General features: G+C 45.1%; 1 protein-coding gene across 6 annotated transcripts in view; it reads right to left on the reverse strand.

Moving 5' to 3' along the window:
- VWC2L (von Willebrand factor C domain containing 2 like) overlaps nucleotides 1-25,552 on the reverse strand; it is a 58,662-nt gene that overhangs the window by 11,870 nt on the left and 21,240 nt on the right. For 2 of the 6 annotated variants that reach the window (XM_062002225.1, XM_062002220.1), the window contains one exon: nucleotides 16,631-19,950. The exons of 2 other annotated variants lie outside the window; for them this stretch is intronic. In XM_062002225.1, the coding sequence (XP_061858209.1) occupies nucleotides 19,930-19,950 (21 nt within the window). In that variant the 3' untranslated portion in view covers nucleotides 16,631-19,929. Of the gene's footprint in view, nucleotides 1-16,630; nucleotides 20,404-25,552 lie in introns of those variants that run through there. 2 more of the 6 variants (XM_062002223.1, XM_062002221.1) reach the window with 1 other exon arrangement.

Below are 25,552 nucleotides of genomic sequence, written 5' to 3' on the forward strand. Positions count from 1 at the left end.
GCCTGGCTTCCTTGCCCTCTAAGTCCAAAATGTGGGCTCAATTTTCCCAACATTGGAGCATCCAGGTGATAACGGCTGTAATCTTTCCACACATCTCGCAGTTCACTCAGATTATCTCTGGCTCCAACTCTTCTTTCCTCTGTGATATCCCTTGTTCATCTTCATCCTTTGTGCTGCAAACTGATTTTTTTGTGTATTTCCTTTCCTGTACAGGAGCAACTGATATTGGCACAAATTGATACTCTGATTCAACAGCAATTGTATCAGCTGCCTGGGTTTGAGTAGCTGCAGTTTTAACAGTAACAGTCTGGGTTTTTACACCCACAGTTGTAGCAGCAGCAGTCTGAGTTTGAGTGGACACAGCAGCAATATCCACCATCTGGGTATGAGTGTCCACAGTGGTAACAGCAATGGAGTCTGCTGTCTGGGTGTGAGAGTTCACAGTTGCAACAGGGACATCCACTGCTGGAGTCAGAACAGTAACTGGTTCTGGCACAGCTGAGTTGACTGCAACATCCACTGCTGAAGCTGGAACAGCAACCAGTTCTGGCACAGCTGATTTAGGAATGAGTTCATGTGTTCTCCAAATCTTTACAGGCAAAAAGCTCCTTGGACACCTGCCCATATTCTGTATGCCTCTCCTCACATACCTACCCAACCTCACAATTCTCCAAAAGACAATTTTTATAATCCAAGCTGAGGTGAAAATGAGGGAAAATAATACAAACACGGTAATTAGAACATTCCAAGTATTATTGTTAGAATCCATTAGAAGCACCTTGAAGAAATGAGGGTAAGTAACATAGTGGGAGGAATTATACATGTCAGTTTTTCCCATAAATTGAGTGCCATTATTAAGTTCTAGGAGAAAATGCAGAAGAGACAACAAAGCCATGTACATATTCCAACCCAACTTAATAACCCATGACAAAATCATATCATAAGCCAATCCCATCCAGTGTAGTAGTATGAGAATTTTCATACATTTTCCACAGAAGAGAAACACTATCACAGGACATACATGATGCAGATAGGAGGACATGTAATACATGCCACCATACAAGCATATCAGCCAACATTGTGACCAACAATCAGTTAATTAGTGTTAGGAGTTTACACAAGGAGTTTATTTAAACCCATGCTGTTCTATTCCAACCTCCTGGGCCCCACGTTGGGCGCCAATTAATGTTGTGGTTTCAGCCAAGCTGGAGCAAAGGGAAAAACCCGCGAGTCCTCCCCCTCCCGGTGGAATGTGGAGGGGATCGGGGGGAAAAAAAAAGTAGAAGAGCCCGCATAAGTTGAAATAAGAACAATTTACTAGGGAAAATTGAAGAGGAACAACTATAACAAAGACAAGGGGATATTACAAAGAAAACTAGTGAGTGACGCAGTCGCTCACCACCCGGGACCTGACCTAAGTGACTGCTCTGGACCGACAACCGAGAAACTGCGACCCCGGAAGGGATCTTCTTCCGGCTGGCCTATATACTAGGCATGACATTAGGATGGTATGGAATACCTGCTGGCCAGCCTGGATCAGCTGTTCAGGCTGTACTCTTTCCTGGTTCCTCACAGGAATTAACTCTATCCTAGCTCAAACCAGGAAAGGAATAATCAGAAGATGGTGATGTTTCCAGACAGTATTTAGGAATGGATGCAGCCTGAAAACATCTCCATGGACGCTCATTCAGCTGAAGGAGTCTTAATGACTTTTTTGGAAATTGATCATGAATACAACAAGACATGGGATTTCACTGCTGGCAAACTGCACCCAACCAGGGAAGCCAGTTCCAGTGAAATCTCCTCTCAGTGGGAAGGATATCTCTTGGTGTGTCTCCATGGAACATGCTGTAGCCATATGGTCTCTGGTGTTGCTCTCTGGCACTCCCTGCATTGCTCAGTAGAAAAAAAAATCACTCACAAAGCAACAACAGGTGAGGATGACACCCTGAAACCTCAACAAAGATGCTCATGGACAACTCTCCCACAGACAAAAGAGGCAAGCCACAGCAGAAATACATATGACTTCCAGGCTCTGGCACAGAGGGCAGAAGTCAGCATCTGCCTGCACCCTGTGACCTTTTTCCATGTCCGGGCTCAGGAGGAAAGAAAACCAGCATCTTGTTGTTAGTGATGGCCCCCATCTCTGGAGGTTAACATGGCTCCTCTCTAGTGATCCAGCAGGATCTCTTCAAATGTTCCTTTAGCTCCATCAATGCTATTTATGCAATCACTTCAGATTACAATGAAAGACCTCAGTTTGTGGCTATAATTAATGAGTTGAGGAGGGAAGAAGTCTTGTTTTGGCTGCCTGGTATTGAGACTGCCTGCCCCACTCTCCCCGAGGGGAGGAAAAGGCAGAGGGGGAAGCCAGAGGTGAGACATAAAGAAGCCAGCTGCTGATGCTGAGCTTTGCCTTACTGAAAATTAGTGATGCTCTGCAGGAAGGGGCTGAAAACCCCACCAAAAGATAACAACAACCCTGTGACTTTTTTGTGTTAGAGTCAGAGGCTGAGGATCCTGGCTCACAGTATTGCTGAAGCCTGAGAGTACATCAGAAATGGGGCTGTCACAACCAGAGCATACCAAGAGGTCTGTGGGTAATTGCTTTTTGATGGTGTCAGAAGCGAAAGGAATAGGCTGTGGCTTTGTCTTTTCCCTGCTTTTGGAGGGGATATCCCATGTCCTCCAGGCTATAGAGGATACAGCTCTGTGCAGTTTAGAGGACATCTATTCATCCTATATCTTCCCAGTAGATATACCAGGTGAAAATGCCCTTACCCTGGATGCCACTTTAGCCCAAGTCCATCCCCACCCAATCTGCAGGGCTGGAAATAAGATTTTTCAGGTGAGTGCCTCCATACTGATGCCCAGCAAGCCTTTGAAAGCTCCTTTCCAACCTGCTCACCCTCTCCAGCAGCTCCTAAGCTGCCTGCTCCTAAACCTGGAGGCTGCATCACTGCCTCAACCATTACTCCAATAGCATTTGCTCCTCCGCCTTTGGGAGGGACTAGGAGTTAAGTCTACCAAACTCCACCAGCCTCAGAGACACAAATTAAAAATCCCTCCAGCAGGCATGTGGGGGATGCTGGAGGTGTGAGTCCTTGCTGATGTAAGCAAAACACTTTGTGGAGCCATCTGCCACCCCAAATGCTGATCGACTGCACATCTCATCTTGGAAGCACTGTATGCCAGAGCACTGTGATGTTTTCAGGGTGGGAAGGTGAAAGTTGGTCACCAGGACAAACAAGCCATGGTCTGCTCATCCCCCGCCCTGTGCTGATACAGACCCGTCATGTCTCTGTCTCTGTCCCCAGGGGGTGGGCAGGGAATGGAGGGAGGAAAGCAAAAGCAGCACTGTTTTTTTCTGGCAAGATGCCCACAAGTGTGCAGATGCTGGAATGAAATTGCTGTGGGTTTTGTCCCATCTTCCCCTGTGAGGTGAGGAATGAAAACCAAGGCAAGCACAGAGAGCTCTGGGGAGGGGATGCAAGTGAGCACAGGGCTGGTTGTGACCCCAGCAGCTTCGCGTCCCTTCTGCCCTTCAACAGCTCAGGAATTGTTCTGTTCTCATTTATTTATTCATTGAGATTTAAAATTCCTTAAAGAAAATCTTGCATGGACCTGAAGTAGGTAGATGGACATTATACGTATAAGCCAAGTCAAGGAAGGTTGAAAGATACATTTCCCACAGCCTTTTTTTTAATCTTCTTGTTCACTTGCTTTTAGACAGTGTTTTCCTGGAAGGCCAGGAGGTTTGTGAGAGCCTCCCCACCAAATCTCAGCCTACTCCTGTCTACATTTACCACCACAGACACTGCAAAGAACTCACGGCGAGGTCGGTCTGTCCCTTGTGCCCTCTCCGCTGAAAGGAACCAAACTATGGGTACTTGCAATGATGGACCAAGTGTTGTTTCTGTGACAAGGCCACTCTCTGCCTGGGATATTTCCACTGTTGACTCTTGGCCATGGTAACAAGCGCCATCTCCTCAAGGTGACCCCAAGGTGGAACGTTCACTCTTTCTTTGCCGCTTTATCGAGCCACCCATGGAGAGATGGCACCTGCAAAAAAATTCCCTCAATTTGACTCTGTTGTCTAAAATGTGCCAAATTGGGCAAATTGGGGTTTTTTATTTGTGGATAACCCCTCCTGGCCCTGGCTAAAAGCTCCCTGAAGTCAAATGGTGATATCTAATAGCCATCCACCAGCTTCCGATCTTTCACTCTGTTGCCCTAAGGAGTTCACCTCCTGCAAAGATGCTCTGCAGCTCTTTTCCATCGTTAGTGTATATTTCATTCCTCACAAGATGGTGTAACGGCCCTTCTCAAGCACTGCATATTTACATGACAGATTTTTCCAGCCATAATTCACATTGCTGGGTGCCTGAAGATGCCTAAAAGTTATTTAATCTCTGCATTAAAATACATATATATATATCTGCAGTACCTTCTCTAATCTAAATCCAAGTTGCTCATTTTAAGCAAGCCCTACATCATTAAATGGAGTGCATTAAAAAGTCAAGATTGAGCTGAAAAGCTAAATTCAGGGCAACGGGAACCTTTCCACTGATCTTGCCAGCGATGAAGCCAGCACAATAAATCAAACACACCTGCAGCTTTTGGCCAGCCCAGAGGGACAGGGATGTCCTGGTGACCCCACCTGAACTCTGTCTCTCCCTGTGCAGAAATGTTCACATCACCTGGGTTTTGCTCAGAGAACGTCACACATCCGCTGCTCTGGAGTCTAATGAATGCAGGGGACTCACTCGAGTCCTCTAAATGATGACCTGGCTCCCAGAGACACAGATTGATTTAATACTCTCTGGTTCGCACTGCGCTTAGAAAATTACTGATGGCTCATTATCTGTCTTAATCAGGAGCAGCAAACAAATGAGGGATAGGAAGATATCCAGAAGGGAATACACTGCATTACTCCTCCTTATTGATAGCACAGTTACTTAATTTGATGTGGAGACGTAACTTCAGGCATCACTAAACACTGGAGCAGGAATGTTTTGGTGCAAGGAAGATCTATGGGTGCAATTTAAAAGCAGTCTGCTTAAGAGGGGTGACATCTACCAGCACCTATACAGACCTGAGTTCTGCAGGAGGGCTTGAAATTATCACTCAGCAAGTTAAATAAAGGCAGTGGCTCTTCCACAGTTCAAAAGCACCAGCCAAAAACTGCAGTCCCACTTCTCTTTTCATCCATTATGCTAGTGGGATGAACATGAGGATGGGGGATGAAATCTCAACTGGGAGTTGCAGCTGTGAGGATGAATCTTTTTAATAACTTTTCAACAATCCAAGACTAATGCAGATAATCTAATAAAAACTGATCTAGGGATGCTAAAAAAATATAGGGCAAGGAGTACATTTCCTGCTGCTTTAGATGAAGGGTACTTTGCTCATTGTATGGGTATTTGCTCCACCCCATGCATCCAGCCCCTCTGTTTCTGATCCCAAGTGAGCCAAAACCAAAGCTGGAAGCACATCAGAGCGCACTGTCAACTCCCTGCAAAACCTCTGCCCCAGTTCCCCCATTTCACTTGGTCTCTAATCTGGAGGGGGGCTATGGACTGTTGCCCTGCAGGATCAGGCACTGCTGCAGTGCATGTCAATAGCTAATATGAAATCCATAATTATTTACCCGCTGTGCGATCAAGTAATGCACCCAAAGGGAGGGTAGTATTGAAGTCCAACCACTGCCACCAAAGACATGTCAGAGTCACCTTGTGGTGTTTCTCCAGCTCAACTCTCAGACAGCAGAAGAGCAAATCGCAGGGCTACAGACATGGCCTTCACCGTAGGGGCTCCCCCCACCCCTCTTTTACTATAAAATACAGATTGGCAGTTTCAAAGTCACCTATGGGATGTGCACACCAAATTCCTCTTCATTTTAAAAGGATCTATACATGCAAACGCCTTCATCAGCACTGAAAAGGTTAGGTTATGAGGCAAGATGCTTAGCACTGCACAGACAGGCACTGTGCATATAAACCAGCCTTTCCATATCAGATTTTTATTGTGTACATTCAAGGTTGAAGAGGAGTAACACCTCAAAGACAGCAATTCCAGATATTAAGTGAGAAATGCATGTTTCAACATTTACCTGACCAAATGGAAAGGATTATCTCTTAAAAATCTCTTTGCAGACAGCATAAAACTTTGGGAGAATGTAACAGATTCTTTAAAAAAGTACAGGTAGATTTTAATTTCAGGTAGTGCTAGGTCACTGTAACCTTTCAGGTAACTAATAGGCCTTAAAGTTGTCTAAATAGATATTGCCCCAAATGAACTCCAACAGTGATGAAGGTACATTAATTCTTTTACCGGTTCAAACATGGCAAAAAAGGTGGGTTGTTTTGGGTTTTTTTGGGGGGCAGCTGATATCAAATAGGTTAATTTAAAAGAAATCAATTAAGAAAACTACCACTAAAGTGTTGTACCAGCTAAAAATGTTATCAGTAAAATCAACAGCCAAAGGGAGGGAAAGTTGGACCTTCCAGAGACTAAATATTTATATTAAAGATTCACATTTATATAAAAAATAACAACTGAGACTTCTTCTCTGGGCCTTTTGAGTTTTAGGCCAACTTATTCACCTCTTGGTTGTGCTCAGTGGGAAAATTTAATTATTTTTATAGTCCATTATAATTTTTATGTAAAAAAAATCCAAAGTGAAGAAACATATTCAGAGGGTATATATATATATTTTAGATATATATACACACATATATAGATAACGTGCTGTTGTGTTTCTAGTGCCTTCACCTCGCTAACCTGTCCCCCAAGGGCAGCCACAGGATAAGGTATACTGTGGGACAGGCTCGGTCCAGGTGATTGTGCCCTTATCTAGGTGGTCCTGCTTTAGCAAGGGGGTTGGATTAGATGATCTCTTGAGGTCTTTTCCAATCCCTACCATTCTGTGATTCTGTGATATAGCCAGTATTTCCCAGGTCACCCAAGAAAGGCACTGGGATGCAGGGTGGCAAACTCAGCCAGAGCCTTGCCTGGGTGTTTATCCTGCCCACTGCAATGGTGCTGGGGCACTTCCCAAGGCACCAGCCTCCCACACCAGCAGTGAGCAGGTCCAACAGGCAGCAACAGCTTGTTGTCTGTGCAGACATGAAGAAAAATTCTCCTTGAGAGAAGCAAGTGGCAAAAGAGCTCTCAAATGCCAAAGCAACAGGTCTTTGCTCTCTGCCTGGTTATCTCCATTCCAAGGTGAAGGTTAACACCAAAAGAATAACAACTGGGACTTTTTCTCCAAGGCTTTTGAGCTTATATCCAACTTATTCACCTCTTGGTTGTGCTCAGTGTGAAAATTTAATGATTTTTATGGCTCATTTTAACATTTTTATGTCTTTTTTCTTCAGAAAAAAACCCTACATTTGGTGTAAGAATTAAACCAGTATTTCATACTTAACTGCAATCACAGATGATGTATGGAAGAGAGCTGGCTGCATGTCAACTCAATATAAAGGCAGAACTGAATCTAACTCGGTCAGTACAGCTGCGCATGATGTTTTATGGGGTGGAGTTTTTTTCCTATCTGTCATAAATGAAGTGGAAACTGTGACAGTGCTAGTTTTGTGTAAAGCAGGAAGAAAAAGGTGCAAAATGGGGTGGGGTTGGGGGGAGAACCAGGATTACTACACATTTATCTGAGCTGTGCATTTAGATGCAGTTTACTGAAAACCCATCCCACCTGTGGCTAATGGAACTCCAGCATGATGGCAGTCGTACCCCTGAGCATAGGAGTCGCCCCTTGGTATGAGCAAATCCCTTGCCAAGGGGAAGAAGGTGCCTTTAGCTGCGGAAATCACACACTCAGGACAAACCTTCAGCTACTGTCTGAAAAATAGAGCTTTGTTGCAATCCAGATGTCCGTGGGAACGTGTCAGTTGGTAGGGAAATGCCTTTTCTGCTGTCATGAGATGAAATGTGACACTTTGAGAGCATCATCAGGGTCACTTCTTTTGTTTTTTCCACCTAGTGACAGTTTTCTGACAAAGGTTTTGAATGTGAGACTGTGTTAGAAATGAAACTTCAAAGCAAAGCAAAAACTTTCCATGGAAGAAGAAAGAAACCATGTCTCCTGCTGAAATAATTTCTTGATGTGCATCTTGTGTTTAGGCTATTGGGTTTTCTGATTTTGAAACAGAATCCAATTCTCACACTTTGTGTGACACAGTTAGCCCATCTCCTGTGGTTTCCACCACCATTCCCAGCTTCCTGGCCTCCCCAACAACGGACAAAGAAATGACTGGCCATGGGTGGGCAGGACTCAGGTGAAAGGTGAATTTAATGAACTAATGTAGCTAAAAGTCTATGTCAGTTACCAAAGGTTCTCCTTCTAGTCAAAGGATGGACTTTTCTGGAGGGCATTTAACAGAGCCAAGTGTCATCAGCCTTGGGATTAGCCTTTTTTTCACCAGTATAAGATCAGGTCAGGCTGCAGTGACAACACTCACTTCTATGCAAATCTGCACAAATGAGTAACCACAATGGCAGAAACAGAATTTCTTCATTTGTCTGGAGAGTTTAATTTCCTGCCTGGGACATGGAGAGAGAAACTCAAGAAAACATCTCCCTTCTGACCCCACTCCAAGAAACTGATATGAGACAAGATATGGCTCTGCTGAGCCCACATCTGCAGCTCCTGAGGAAAGAGGAGGGCAGGGGGGATGGACCTCGAAAGTGCACACAGGGAGAAACCACTGCAAGGACAGGCACACCTGGGTCTGATAGACAGGCGAGACACGTAGAGCTCGGTGCTTCTGGAATAAGCAGGCTGGGACCTGCCCTGATTTCTCCAACAGCTCTAGAAGCAGCTCTAGTCCCTGTTTTGTCTCCAGATCTTGCTCCACTGAGGGCCCATTATGCTACCTCAATTTAACGGCATCCATGGCATTTCGACAATGCTTTCTGACGGTGCTGTGCAAAGAGTCAAGTTGCTAATAAAAATAAAATGAGTGGTGCTGGTTTTGCATGTGAATAGTTCCATTTAATGAAATCATCAAATGGAAAACGATCATCCTTTCCTTTGCTAATAATGCTGGGTGCCGCTACAAAATGCATTACCCCAATCTATGTGGGCTTTTATTCTTCAGGAGATGCCATGTAATGTTATGCTGATGTGCCAGGACAGGATAGTTATTTTGTGTGTAAGGTACCAGCTAGGAATGATGAAAGGCTGGGGAAAATTTATGGTGGCTATATGTGGCTTTGCATCCCTCCCCCTCAAATTTTCATAATGCTTCATTACCCCTCATTCTGCCAGTCTGTTTTTATTACTTAATTACAGGATAAAACCATTACTCATTGGCTGGTCCTGGTGGCATCACAGTATCTGAATGGCTCATGACCAGAAGCCTGTTATCATCATAGCATCCCTAAGGCGGGGATGCGCAGAGGGGGAGCTGAGGTATGGAGACAGTGCCCTGCTTGAGGGGACACGGGTTATTAGAGGTAAACCCAGCAGACAACTATTTTAAACAAAACTTGAGTAACATGACAGGTTTGAGGCTGCAAACTGCATACTCAAATGTGATGAGTATTGGTTCAGACCTCACTGGCATGGAGAAGGAACTGCGGGATGGAGTGACAAAGTGATGGACTACTTCCAAATGAAATTCTCCATTTCTGAGCATTTCTACACCCTTTATCAAACATTCTCTGCCTTTTTTCCAGTGTTCATTTTGGCCTTTAGAAATGTTCTTACAGCCAGAGTGGGGATTAAACATTAGAATAGCTACTGACCTGATACAAGTTAATGATTTTATAAAATGCCTAAAAAATGCTTTACTTTAAAAGATTTATGTTTTCTATTATATTTTTTCAATGCCAATTAATTACTTAATTCATTAGCAATGTAACACAAGAATAGTATTTGAAAATCTGCTGCTTTGTGTAGATGCCTTTAATTATGGATAATTAAATACTGTGGAGAGACCTGATTATACCTCTGAGCATTTTGTAATCTGGAAAATGAAACATGCTCTCGTACTCTTGGATGCCTACAACAAAAGCTGAGCTCAACAACCACATGCAGCCAAGAAAGGTGAAAAAGAAAATGTACCCCAAAATCCCAAACAGCCCGAACCATGCACACCATGCCTGGTTGAATTCTCTGCTTGGGGCTGTACCATCCCCTGCCTTGTTGGAGATACGAGTAGAAGCCCAAGCAAGCTCAACACAGAGCTGCTGCAGTCAGCAAGTAAACACAGGCTCAGGGCAACTCAATGTTAACGCTTGCTAAAGTTGGGAACAGATTTCCAGATGGTCCTTTGTACATACGGCTACAATAGCCAAAACTGCTAAAAAGAGCAAAGCACTCTCCAAATGAAATCAGGGCTGACCTTGGAAGATGAAAACTTGCCAGCACTAGAAGTTACTCTATTAGTTTGGCTCTGCATTCCTTCCTCTTGCGCTTTTTTTTCCCTTTTTCTCCTGTTCAGTCCTCCGCAGCGATGGCGGTGAGGAAGCCAGCATCCAGAGGGCTGTAACAACCAGCCTCACTGCCTCAGAAACATTCTCATCTCAGAAGAAAGACAAGAAAATGTTTGAAGACAGCATCACCCCAGTGCTTTCGAGACAGATTCCTTTGCTACCACAGCAGAGATGTGTTAAGGCACAAAGAGGTTTATTTTTGGCTCTTTTTGTGTTTGCTGGAGAAAAGCTGAGGGAAGGGAGGGATGCCCATGTCCAAATGAAGCCAATTTGTGCTGTCATGCCAGGCACCCTCCCTATGTGCACCTTCCCTTCCTCTTCGCCCCAGACCTTACTCATACCAAGCCCAATTTCTCCCAGCACCCCGGCCCCTCTGCGCCCTCCACAACCCATTGCCATCTGCCTTCAGTAAAAGCTGCTGATTATGGTGCCGAATGATGAAACAAGGCCAGTGGCTCTCTGTGGTGAGCGGATAGTCCCACTTGGCTGGCTGGGAGCTGACTGTCGCCCAAACCAACAGGCAGGTTGGCAGGTTATCTATGGGACAAGCACATATGCTATAGAACAAGACTGTTAAGCACTGCATGACAAGTGAGCCATCAGCCAGAAAGACAAAGTACTTATAGAGAGTGCAGGCCAGGGCTGGGTAAACCTACAGTGGATGCTTTTGAGAGCAAGCAGCATCTATTTATCCCTCCTGACTCCAATTTTGCATCCTTCTTCCATGGGCCATGAAGTGATTGCCAAACTCGGTGAGTAAACTCTGTTGTCTTTACTGAAGATATTTCTCAGTTGGAAATTTTTTGGAGGAAAAATAAGGTGGAGCACAGGGACACGAGGGAAACAAATAAATGGGCTTTGCACTGGCACTGATTGATCTGGAGACACCGGAGACACCAAAGGAAGGAAAATGTCACCCCTAACACATGGGCTGCCTGTCTGCTTTAAGAAGTCAAAGTAGAAAAAATGACTTTGTGGCTGCTGATGTCCAAGTATGGAGAGTTGGTCTGTCCAGAGATCCTCTCTTGGGTTGCACAGCCAAAATCCTTCACACGCTGCTGATTTTAGGCAAAAAATGTAGAATCTCAGAGACTGAGGGGTGAACTGTACAACTAGACACTATGGCGTACCGGAGGTGTTGTTGATGGCGCCCAGGGACGTGGTGCCTACATCATTCATCAGGGCTACCTATCCAAGGCTTCCAGAAAGGCTCTCTCCTATGTGCAAGGGGTCGGAAACTCACTGCTAGTCCCTCACAAAAAGGTGATCTCCTCCCAGCATGATGGCAGTGAGGGCAATGCTGAGAGGCAGGGCAACAGCATGCCCCTACAAAGACAGTAATAACGCTTTACTAACAGATGCCATTACTAAAAGAATGCTAAAGGTGCTGTGCCTGTAAGCGCTGCCAGGCTCACTGCTGCTTTGATCTGACCACTTGGGAAAGTTTTAGATATAATGACCTTATGTGGGGGATTTTATTTCATTTTCTTTCCATGAACAGGTAGTGGAAAACAGAAAGACCATGATATTTAGCGTCGTTGCTGACCCCCTGCAGCTGTGACCAGCCCATTCGTGACACTGCCAAGCACGGTCAATGCCACTGCTGTCAATTAGCTAGTGGGCTCCTCTAAACTCAGGATAACAGAATCACAGAATGGTAGTGATTGGAAGGGAACTCTAGAAATCATCTAGTCCAGCCTCTCTCCAACTGCTGCCCACAGCCCTTCTAATACACCCGGGGATGCCATTGGCCTTCTTGGTCACAAGGGCACATTGCTGGCTCATGCTCATCCTGCTGTCCTCCAGCACTCCCAGGTCCCTTTCCCCTACTCTACTCTCTAACAGATCATTCCCTAACCTGTACTGGTACATGGAGTTATTCTTTCCCAGACACAATACTCTACACTTGACCTTGTTGAATTTCATTAGATTTCTCCCTGCCCAACTCTCCAGCCTGTCCAGGTCTCGTTGAATGGCAGCACAGCCTTCTGGTGTGTCAGCCACTCCTCTCAGTTTATTACCATCAACAAACTTGCTGACAGTGCCCTCTGTTCCCTCATCAAGGTCCTTAATGAATATATTGAATAGTACCAGTCCCAGCACTGACCCCTGAGGGACTCCACTAGATACAGGCCTCCAACTACACCCTGCACCATTGATCACCACTCTCTGCCTTCTTTCCTTCAAATAGTTAACAGTCCACCTCACTACCTGATCACCCAGCCCACACTTTCTCAGTTTTGCTGTGAGGATGCTGTGGGAGATGGTGGGACAAACGAGAGAGGGAGGAAAATCCTCAGCTGCTGAAAAATCATGGGTATGTCTGTTGGAGCAAGGCAGCCAGTCCAATTTACACCATTGTCAGGAACTGGACCACAACCTATTTGCTCTCTGGGGGAACAGAAATGTAGCAAGAAAAAAGGTGGTCTTTGTGCAAAACACAGCAAATGTATCTAATTGTTACTATTTTGGACAGGTTTCTATTTTTAATTACAGTTTCCGAAGGCCTTAACAATTAACCTTTAACATTTCCTGTAACACATCTCTTTTGTGTTTGACACGGCTCGAAAAATAACCCAAAATTCTCTGTCGCCGCTTCCCTTGTCGCACAGCGAGGGTACCAGAGCCTCACACACATCAACCACGGTGCGTCAGACCAAAGCAATCTGAGCTCATTCATCAACAGCTGGCAGCCACCGTCCTGATCCATAATCCAGAGTGCTGGTCTGCGACCACCGTGCTGCCAGGGAGGGCCGGTGTCCATGCTGCCCACACCGCCCACGCGACTCCTGCCTCTGCGTGCTGGCAGATAAGGGATGACGCATTGGAGGCTGCTGCTGACCCGGCTCAGATGAATAATCCTCAGGCAGAAGGAGTCCCTTGGATGTCAGCAGTGGCTGCGATGAGTCAGAGATCAGACAACTAGGCTTTTCTGGAAGGAGGACCCAACATTGGCTTGGCCCTTGTGAAATCAGAACCTTTGACTTGCAAACTGAGCTGACTCGGCACTGAAATGCTGTGTATGGGCTGCAGCATGTCCCTCTGCTCAGATACAGCTCCAGGAGCTGATGGGAGGATTATTTGCTCCCCAGTTTTTGTAGTCCTTTCTGTATGCAGTGAGAGCTGAGAGGGGATAGCAGGAAAACATGCTGATATTTTGTTTCAGATGCCCGAAAGCAGGTAAATGCAGTGACCTGAGCTAATGATGCTCAGGACTATGAATCAATATCGAACGAGGCTCTTTGGCCCGTGCCTCCTGACATTTCCCAAGCATTCCAATCAGATCAGACAGCGCAGCTCAGGGTGCTGTTCTGCAAACAGCTGGTGAGCCTGATCCTGCAAGGCACGGAGGGTTTCCTGAGTAGCACTGGGTGCCGGCTGCCCTTTCTAGCCAGGCATGGGTGGTGGCAGCCCCAAAGGCATCTAACCCCAGAGGGGTGTTTTGATTCATCCTGGACCTGGCTACTTACCCCGGTGAGGGTGGGAGCTGAATGGAATGATGTTTCCCATCACAGGTGGAGCCACTTCTGTGATTTCTCTCTTACTCAAATGGGGAGGAAAAGTCAAAGTTGCAAACCAGTTTTGGTCTCAGAGTTGGTTGAAATAATTCATTGGGTAAAAAAGCCCCTTCATTTCTGTATTCCTGATCTGAAACGTCCCAAATTATAAAATAAAGATCTACCTCCAAAACCATGTCACCCCCTCCACTTTACCCAGATTTCAGTCAGTTTGCTCTGAAAGCATTAAAATGTGGCATCTGATCATTTCAAAGCTTTTTCCTCGACCTTTTCTGATGTACAAATGATGAGTTCACTACAATTGACCTTTTTCCTGGGGATGTTTCAGTGAGTCAGCATTTTCATGTTCCCATCTTCTTCAAATACACTCAGCAAGCTGCAGTGAAAAAAGTCTGAGCTTTGAAAGGTTGTGAAGAACTTTGTGTGTGCTCATCTTCACACAGACCCATCTCTCTCAATGGATCCCTGCACTGGACATCAGTACTTTTCTTTTTGGAACATCGGCTCCTGCTCCATTTATTCTAGCAAAGACGAGCTTCTATACCAGCACTACCTGGCATCAAACATTTTTAACTGGGACAAAAATGTGGCTTAATTGATGTAGAATGAGTTGTCCCAGCTTACATCAGCTGTGGGACTAGCTCATATCTTTTTTTTTTTTTTTTTGGTCTTTAAAACTAATTTCCGAATTCCCTGTGGCAATTATGACTTCAGAAATGGGTAGAAGTGGTACATACATACGTCCCAGAGTCTACCTGAAAGAATAAACCCAGGGAGACTCCACATACAACAGTATAATACTGCTCACATGGTGCAGAATACATGCAACGAGGATATAGGAGCTTAGCGGTACTTAGGGAGAGCTCTGATTGCCCTTCCACCTTCCTAGGAGATGAAATCTAACTTGCACTCGCTATCTTTTGTGCAAGACCAAGGTTACATCATACATATGATTAGACCACATATGTCCTGAGTGCATTGTGGACAGGGCAGATTTCATACCCTATTGGATGGGACTGCAAGTCTATGGTGTTTTCCATTGCATTTTGACAGGTTTTAGCTTGATGGTTTGGAGTTTTTTTACCTTGAGAAAATTCTGTTTTTTACAGCTTTTAAGCTTCAAGAACTTGCACACATAAAGACATGATACGGAACACAGGCACACCTAGACAGGGTTGCTAAGAGTGACCACGTTTTACAATGAGACCCATCCACCACACACACCCCAAAGAACAGCAGTTAGTAGGGCCACAGAGCCATCACTGTCTTTGCCAGTAACTGATTGTATCATGTGGAGTGCCTCACTGCCCTCCTCTCTGACTCCTCTGCTCCCCAGTCCACAGAGATCAGTTCTGGGGCCAGTCTTGTTCAACATCTTCAACGACCTGGATGAGGGGACAGAGTGTACCCTCAGCAAGTTGGCTGATGACACCAAACTGGGAGGACTGGCTGATTCCCCAGAAGGCTGTGCTGCCATTCAGCAGGATCTCAACCAGCTCGAGATTTGGGCAGAGAGGAACCTCATGAGGTTCAACAAGGACAAGTGCAAAGTCCTGCATCTGGGGTGGAACAACCCCATGCACCTCTACCCTGCCCTGGTGTGTGGGGAGTTTTGTGGAGACTTGTCTAGAGAAAAGAGGACATGATAGAATACAGCTGGTTAGGCAGTAAGCATTAAGCAATAAGATATTGGACTCCTGCTCAAGGCTGTGAAAGCAAGAGAGCTGTATGATAATAGGATGAGAAAGCAGGAGCTTAGTTTGGGTTAAGCAGCCACAAGTATCTGGAGTATGTTGAAACAAGGGCGAGGTTTGCACCTAAGTGGGAACCAATGATGAGCTTAGCTTTTGCAATATGTATGAGCCTGATCTATAAAAGAGTTGTATCTTTGCAAACGAAGTTGAGACTTGTTGCACTACAGGGTGGGCTTGTCTCCCGTCCTCTTCAGCACTGGTGAGGCCTCATCTAGAGACTTGTGTCCAGTTCTGGGCTCCCCAGCTCAAGAGGGACAGGGAACTTCTGGAGAGAGTCCAGCGCTGGGCCACCAAGATGATCAGGGAATGGGAGCATCTTCCTTAAGAGGAAAGGCTGCGGGAACTGGGTCTCTTTAGAGAAGAGGAGACTGAGTGGGGATCTCATTAATACTCACAAGTTTTTAAAAGGTGCACGTCAAGAGGATGGAGGGACACTTTTTTCCTGCAGTGATAAGACAAGGGGTAAGGAACAAACACAAAAAGTTTCCCTTAAACATAAGGAAAAACTACTTCCATGTGAGGGTGGCACAGGCACAGGCACTGGCACAGGCTGTCCAGAGAGGGTGTGAAGTCTCCTCTCTGGAGATTTTCAAAACCTGGCTGGATACATTCTTGTGTGACTCAATCTAAGTGGACCTGCTTTAGCAGAGGGGTTAGACTAGATGATTTCTAATGGTCCCTTCCAAATCCTACCATTTTGTGATTCTGTGAAAAATTATAAGGGGTAAGAGTGTAGTGGCAGCTTTTCTTGTGGAGGGACTCAAAGAACGCACCCAGACTGATAAATAAAACAGGGCATGAGACTTTCCTCTGGCTTTGATGCCAAGTGGTAAAGATTGGCCACAACCGCCCCACCTGACACTTCTCCTTGGACTTCCTCTGGAGCCTAGGAGGTGCCCTCTTCATCCTATGATGTCATTATTTTGCATGCATTTCTTTAGACTGCTTAAGCAAGCAGAAGGGTGGCCCTGAAGCCCAGCAGAGTGAGGGTCCCTCTGCATGAAGGGTGCCAGCTGTGCCTCTGGGCTGGGGGAAGACATGACTGGGCAGTGGGCCAAGCAAAGCCTCCTAGAACCATGCTGGCTGATGGCTGCAGCATAGGTGTGCCCCTCATTACAAAGTGCTGGCAATCAGGGTGCCATGGGCAAGTGCTCTGCCCAGCCTTCCTTTATTTAGCTGGATCAATATGGCCAGAGGTGTGAAGAACTGAGACATACCAACCCAAACATCCAAAGCAAAGAAATCAACATCCTTTTCTCTTTTCCACTGGGCTTTTATTTGTGGTTAATCAAATCTAAGGAATTCAGTCTTAGGTATGAGTCCAGATCAACACTGCAGAGGGGTTTTCTAAACACAAACACAGAAAGCAAGAAATTACCCCCAACCAGCCAAGCAAAGCCTCAAGCTGAGCGAAGCCTTAGAGCTGAGCTGACAGACCTGCACTGAGACTTGACAGCACCTGTGGAAAGCCAGAGCGTGAAGACAGCTAGAGTAGAGGGAGAGGGCTGGGTCAACGAGGTGGGAGGAAATAGATGCTGATGTTTATGGGCAGAAGAGCATCCCTGGACAACAGGGACCAGCAATATCCAATGGCAGTCTTGGCATAGTACCAGCCTTGAGTCTCTGCTACAGGCACCTTCTTTCCTTGCACAGTAACAGCTCAGTTGCTGCCATGCAGCAGTACTGCCACTATGTATAAATAATGTTCTCTTACCCTTTCTGGGCCAAATTGTAACAACTTGTGGGTCCCTCTGGCAAACGGTTGCACCAAACTTGCACTTACTCTGCCCAAGAGATGCACTCCATCAGCAAATTAGGAACAGAGATGAAGAAAAACGCACCTTAAAAATAGTTTTTGGTCTCTCCAGCTGAAGTGACTGGTGAGTTGGCAAGCATTACAGGCTAGGATGATGTGAAAACATATGGTAATACCCAGAATGAGATTACTGCACTGATTTCCTTTGCAGAGCTGCATAGGTATAGAAGAGATAGAAGGTTGCAGCTAAAATACAGGACCCTATCAAAGCAGCAGACAGGATGGAGAAGTAGAAAAAGTGGAGTGAAAGAAAGGAAGCAGGAAAAGAAAACTTCTAAGTGCCTTTTTTAATTCTAAGTTTTCTCAGACTTGCTTAGCTCTAATCTTTAATTCATATTTTCATTACAGTCTCTTTGCTCTGTAAAGTCTGCATTTCACGTAGAAGGAGCAGCTCAAACATCAATTATTCGACGTAAGTCAACCTCTTGTTAAAGTCCTCTACTCTACATATATGTAGGCTCCAATAAAAGAAGCTTTAAACATTCATTAAATTAGAAATACATGAAGACAGTGTCTGCCACTCTTCTCATACAGATATGCTTAATAATCCCAACCTTCTGGAGCAGTAAAAGCAAACCCATTTCTAATCCTTTTAGAAAGCCTGACCATGCAAAACACCCTAGCCTCCTGCAATTTGCCTGTGAGTCACCCAGAGACTATGAGCTCTTGCAGGTCAGATCCTCAGCTGGAGCATATCAGAGTAGAACAACGCTGCCGGCATTATACCAAGTGACACAGCCTCAGGATTTGGCTTTAGGCTTCTCTTGCAGCAAAATGGTTTACAGCAATGTAATTGGATAACGATGTTGCTTTGGGTCTTTTAAGTTACATCAAGAATTTGATCAGGTGGGGAACAGTAACATCATGTAATTTCAGTACTTTAATTTCAGTACTGACTGGGCTGTCTGTGTTCTGCAAAAGGAACCTAGTTTCCCAACCTGAGTCTAGGAACATTTTTCCCCCAAAAACCCACCCCCTCCTCTGTAATATATTATCATGATGATAGTGGATCTTGAACTACCACTGCCATAGGCTTGTGCACACAAATTTCAGCAACACTTTCCCATGGGGAAACAATCACCGATGAGCAGATGCTTCTTCATAAATATTTCTGAGTTTAAAGAGTAATGCAGACCATTAAATGTTGTTTCCTACATCTCTGTGAACTGTGTCCGCTTAATGAGAGCTTTGGAGCCAGTCCCATCCAACAAATGGCTTCTCATAATGCTCCCTGACCCATCTCTTTAGGATGCCTGTAAACATTCATTTTGAACTCTGCTGGGGTGGAAGCATGGAAACAGGGTTAGGACCTGGGGTACAAATTCAGGATAGTGGCTTTCAGCTCCTGCCTGGCTTTACGCTGTCTGGCAGAGTCTTCTCCTGCCTTGTTTAATATGTGAATTATCCTTTTCTTGCTCCCTGGGCAGGGGAAAGGACCACAGATGCTCAGGAAGCATTAGCTGACCCGTGAGGGTGCAGACAAACGCGGCGAGTCAGAGGGGATGGCTCTGTACCGCAGCACACTTTTACCAGAGCTTTTCCCAGCAGTGTTCCTGCCACTCTGACGCTACTCAGTCCAGCAGCCACTGCTCTGTGTGAGCACTGAGCTGTGTCATAGAGGTAATCACATTAAGTGCTCTTCAATTCATGTCTTTTTTGTTCTCTAAAGGCTCTTCCTCTCCCTTGCCTGTTTTAGTCTCTCTTTCTAAACTTCAGGAGGTGTCAGATTTGACTCAGCCCTCCTTGATGCTATCCAGCACCAGCATGGCTAGTTTTGGAAATTTTAACCTCTATAATCTTTTCTGAAGCTTTCCATTGTTACTAGATGACTGTTCATGGGGAGCAGGTCACAATCTTGAGTCAGCAGGGCATTTAAGCATCTGGATAACCCGACTGAATCAGATTTCCAAAAGCAACAGAGGAGCCAGCTCTTGACAGATGCTTCTGTACCCAACTCTCATCAGCAAGTTCAGAATCTACGTGCCTTTAACCACTTGGCCCAGTGAGATGGAGGTGAATGAGCTCCACTGAGAATCAATTTCAATGAAATAACTTCTTTTTTCAAGAAACAGTAAAGCGAGTACTGAAGTATTCTATCAGCCTGGCAGCTGCCTAGCCCAGATATACTGCCTTGTCTTCAGTCTTGATCTTCTATCAGCTTTTAAGTCAATCTATTTTTTCCTCTGTTCATAATGAAATCACTCCTTTAATTGAGCTGGTAGGGTACCACATTCCTGCTGGTAAACAAAAGAACATCAGCTGATAAACAATCAAAACCCCATCCTTCATAGTGTCAGGAACTTTTGCTTGCATTCAGTCTTCCAGCCCCACTGATTTTCATAGCTGGCCACAAAGCCTTGGTGCACCAGGCTCCGTCATAGCAACATTAAGGTGGCTTCTGCAGGTTCTGCAAAAAAGGAAGACAGCTTTGATTTGTGATGGCATTTCTTCATCGGCACAACAGCATGAAGGGGTCAGCTGTGAAACAACCACCAGCTCCCACGCACTGGACAAGCACTGCCTGAAGAGGAGCAAGTTCTTCCTGTTATCCCTCAACCCACCACCTGACATCTGAGTGAGGGGGTGGTGGTTGGGTCAACTGAGTACCCAAGAAGCTATCTGGCTGCTATGAATACTTCATCCACCAAGAAGGAAGACATGGCTACGCTACACTACTGGCTTCGGTCTCTGGGACCTATGAAGAGGATCGTGGAGTGCAGCAAAGTCTGGCGTGGAGGATACATCTTCTTCTTGGCTGATGACATTCAACTTGCATCTGCACAATCAATCAGCATATTGCATAGACTTTGACTGAAGGGGTTTTAACTGCAATCTTAAAATCTGGCCATTTCAGGAATTCCTGAAATAAATTAGAAGAGGAATTTTATTTAGTCGGGTTTTTTTTCTTTTGTAAAGGAATTTCCCCATGGCTCCAAACCACTGTTTTCCATAAAGTAAATGAATATGAAGTCTTCTCTCATCCTCTTGCCACATTTCCTGTGTCATCTTTATCCTGCAACAGTTGTCTATCACCAAATGGCAGACAAAACATCCTCTCCCCAAAACCTTCATTTTTTTTCCTCAAACTTTTATCATTTTTTTCCATACTCCATTGATTTTTTTTTTTGTTAGAAGCAGATGCTTTCCAAAACAATGACCTGGAGATTCAATGATCCACAACTTGCAGATAAATAACAAGATATACTTATGCAATAAAGCACAGGTAAATTAATATCCAGGTACAGGATTATTCAATATTAAAATCTTGGCACTTTTCAAGGTAGCCAGTAATTTGGAACAATAGAGACCATGTGGGAAAGTTCTTTTTGTCAATATTGGTTAACAACTTGCACTGTTAATCCATCCCCTTCACCTAAAATGCAATAAGTAATTTACATTTGCGTGGAGCTTGTTGTCTCCTTAAATCCTGAAGGGTTTTATAAAAGAAACATATTGCATTGCCCCCCCATAAGACAATACCTAGGCATTGATTTGGTTGTCTCCCTGATTCAAAAGGAGGAGCCCTGTTCATTGACGGTACCACCAGCCTCTTTCTGTGGCATACAGATTTTCCTGGGAGGTCTACCCATCTGACTGCTGGTCAGTGTTAACCCTGCCTAATTTATGAATGCAAAGGCAGCTCCTGAATCAACTTTCACCCAGTGTGTCTGGCTGGGCAAGACAAGAACAGTCTGGCCTGGGAGCCGCTTGCCCATGTCCCAGCACCAACTCACCCTGCTGTCCGCAGCAAAGTTTTTCTGAAGGGACATCCCTTTGACTCTCGAGGACTTCCAAGAATCTCCCATTTTGAAAAAAGGCATTTTTACACACTGCTTGCTGCGAAAAGGCAGTCTGGAAAGTCAAATCCCAGGTGTTGTTCTACACAGTGGTGTGGAAAACTGACTTAGGGACACATGTAATGTGTTTGCTAGAGGAAAGGCTGCCCTTGGCTTTGACAGGCTGTGAAAATCCTCGGGAGGTTCTGGGCAAAACATGCTGTGTTACAGAAGGAACAGGCTGGGGTGCTGAATGCTTATTGCAAATTAACTTGAACAGAGAAATAATGAGCAGCAAGTTTATATTCTCAGTAAACCGAAAGAGAAGCTTAGGTAAAATGAGGCTTCATATACACAGAAATAAATGGGTATTTACTCCCTTTGTGCCCATGCCCTCAAATATGAAGACATTTGTATGAAATTATTAATATTTATAGCATATTACAATAAATACTCAAAGAGCTTTGCCTGAATACATGCTATTTTACCAAGGTAAAATCTGTTGAAGGTCAAAAGGATCTTTCACTTGCGTGTGGAGGGCAAGATCAGATTTTTTACTTTGAAATGTGTATCAGTTGTGATAATTTAAAACTTTAATTAAAGACTCAGTGACAGATTATCTATGAAATGTCTTCCTGCTGCCCCATATTTCATCACAAATGTCTCCAGAAGCCCATGCTAATGTGAGTAAGCACACTTGCCAGAAAATATTTTATTGTAGACACATTAGCTTTTATCTGTCTTATTGGGTAACAAATTCTTTTGTTGAGGATCAGTGGCTAAAAAAAAAAAAAAAATTAAAAGCAAAACCAAACCCCAAACTAGAAATTTATAATGTTTATTCTGTTCATCCCTCACGAAAATGAAAGTGTCAAGGCAAAGTCTATTTTAGCAATTGTGTTCATGTATGTGTAAGTGGGTGAAGGCGCCTTTGAAATGCTCTGAAAAGAATTTCACACTTTACAGAGAAGTTAACAATTCTATTGTGGCATTTATTGGAAATGTAAAATTCATTTCCCTGACACATCTGTGCCATGAAGTCGTCCACTATGCTGAATTTTTGCTAATGTCAAGATTATTTTCAGATGCAATTCGGAAGGAGCACTTTGCAAAATCAGAAGAACATGGGTCACCACGAACCCCAGGTTGCCCTTCCCTTGCCTCCACTCACCTCCAGCTTTTCCCTGACATTCATCTGAAATTGCATCTGTTTTTTTCTTCCACAGGGGGGACGGATGCACAAGAGGCGTGAAGCTGAGCCCTCTTAGAGCAGCAGGTAGATCCACGTCTCTAACTCAGCACAGTGTTGGAGGAAGTGCCCCCAAGACCACTTTGGAGATTCCCTGCTAGGGCACCTCTGCTCACCCCCTAGAAAGGGCAATTGGGAATGGGTGATTTTGGCTCAGGAGGAACAGCACTGGGGAAGGTGAAATGCAATTAATTTCTTCCTTTGCACAGTGTAGTAGGTGAGAGTTGCTTGGGGCTAGCAAAGAAGAGCTGGCATTTCATCTGGACCACAGATTAAATCAGATTAAGAGATGAGAGTGATGATACTCTGGGGATCCCTCCCCCATCCCTGCATCCTTGCCAGACCACATTCAAAGGGCTGAAGGAAATATAAAGTGCAATCTTGCAGCAACGCTTAAGGATGGACTTTAAAAGCAACATGTTTCATCAATAATGAAGCTTAATGCACAGCAATGGATGGTGGGATGAGCAGAGGTCTGGAAATGGTTAGCATCTGGTGAGAAGACCCAGGAGAGGTATGAGTTACGTCAGACATGCACGTCTACAGCCCTCGACATGTGGGGATGGGCACTTTGGGGGCAATTTTTTCTTGGATGGGCTTTGACACAAGCAGAGTGGATGGATGACCTTACTGAACCACAGGGGAATCTGGGGATGGAAAGGATAGCACAGATGGTGGCAGCCACGAGCTTGATTTTAACAGTGATAGGCAAGTTTTAGATCCCACAGAGGAGAGAGTTAACAATAGCTGACACACTTTTGTCTGGAGAAGTCACAATGACTAGAAATAACAACTTGGGGCCATAATTCTGCAGTCTGTCACTACCAGGAAACATGAAATCCAGTGACCTTTCATCTCCACGATAGAAATGCTGTGCAGCACCTGGAGCCAGTGTCCTTAAAATCCACTCTGACAAATAGGGTGATAGGACACAAAGGAGACAATGTCCTCTCCCTTCCTCACCCCCAGATTTTAGCCTCGCAGGGAACCCCGCCTGCTCTGTGTGTAACGTGGTGTCCCTTGCTGAGCAGAAACAGCTTTGCACCAGCTACAGCATTTAGCAAAGTGCAGGATAACAGTTCTATTTATTTTGACAATTAGGGATATATCTCCAAAGCCACTTGTTCAGACTACTCTTAAATGATGGTAGAGGTAGGGAAATTGATATTGGCTTTTTATGAATCTTCAGGTCAGTATGTTAGAATCAACAGATTTTTGCATTAACCTCACTGCTTCACAGCACTTTTGCCCTTGGCAAGACATAATTAAGAAAGGCATGAAAATCTATCTGAATGTATCAGGTGGAAATTATTCTGCCATTAATGGCTGCAACAGCTAAACAAGTAGGCAAGCCACGATGCTAGCAGAGTGCAGCAAATGATGCAGGGCTGTGTTTTAACCTATAAAGAGGAATTTCCTTGCCAGAATTTTAAGGAGTAGCCTTTGAAATTACGATTTACACTACACATTGTTCTGGGGATTAACTTCTTGCCCTGCTCCCCCCTGCCCATGCCCCCCCCCCCCCCCCCCCCCCCCAAGCTGTATCCCTTGAGCAATGACCACAGGGACTGAGAGTAAGCTAAACTGTTTTCGTCACATTGAAACGTGGCACCGGAACTGCCTTCATCACTTTGGCAGAAAGAAAAGCTACAGGGTGGAAGGAAAAACACAAACAAATAAAAAGAAGAAAAAGAATGGGGTGTTCCAATCATTTAAGTGGGTCTGTCAGCTCGTGTTATCTTCATGCATTTGTGAAACTGAGCTTTAATTGACTGGCTGCAGCAGAGAGCGGAAAGATAACATCTTGGTCTCAAGATGAGCAGACAACTTACAGCATTGCGATCCTCATTCATTAGGATGTGTCAGAGGGATTCAGAGAGGGAAGAGACACAGCAATGCTTGTTACTTGTTCATATGAAGTTGCCAAAATGTAAGAGGGCTGCAAAGGGTGTGCATCACACCCGGAGCCACCACCAACAGCAGTTACAAAATTTGCTCATCAAATTCCCAGTGACAACGAAAAACATCTTGGTGCCTATGAATTTCCATTACTGTGTGAATGACTTAATTTTGTTTGTGCAGGATGAAGTCAAAACTACAAACATTGGCCAACTATTAGCCAGTGAGCTCCAGCTGCAGCAGAAGGAGCAGAAAGTCCTGACAACTGGGAGTGGGGAGTCTCCTGTCTCATCCCTACAGTCAGGCTGGGACACAGACAGAGGTTCAGTTCCCCTCCACAGTACCCCTGCCCTGTGTAGGCATGTTCCTTGGTGCCAAGGAATAGCCACCCCACTGCACCGCCTCTCCCCTTCATCCACTGCTGGCTCAGAGCTGTGATACAAGCTCCAGCCTCTCTGGCCTCAGGAACCCCAAGTCATGCAGACTGCTTTTCAAAGGATGGTGAGAGATATCTCTCTGCCTAAAACAAGTTTCAGAGAACTCTGTGTGTTTACAACAGATGAGTGAAGAGATGTGTGGAGAAATTTGACAAAAGCATGGAGGAAGCCTCCTGGGTTCTACTTGAGGGTTCCAATCACTACACTGTGCCACAGAACCCCTCCAGCAGGTGTCTGATTTTCCTTCTGTCCTCCTGTCTTGTGCTGCCTCTTCCTTTGCTCCTGGTTATTTGGGCACTCTGACTGTTTATGTTAGAAAGATGCTGTCCCACTCCCAGTCACCAAGGACGCTGGGGACTGAAACACAGAAGCCACCAACCCTGGAGAGTCTGGTTGTTGGGGGAAGCAGTCATGATGGCGAAGGGTTGGTACGGAAATCCAGCAGCTCCTGGATCTGCGTGAAGCCACCTCTGAGTATGCACTCCCGAGCAGCCTTAGCAATGCTCATAGCTTGCAATCATGACACAAATCAGGTGGGAAGGGCCCAGCAAGCACTACCACTGTACATGAGGGGGCGTCACCACAGGACCCCACCCACGATGGGAACACGGAGGCCAAACACACACAAGCGGCTGTTGTTCAAGGTGA

Source organism: Colius striatus, chromosome 9 (genome assembly GCF_028858725.1).
Source record: "Colius striatus isolate bColStr4 chromosome 9, bColStr4.1.hap1, whole genome shotgun sequence".
NCBI lineage: Eukaryota > Metazoa > Chordata > Aves > Coliiformes > Coliidae > Colius > Colius striatus.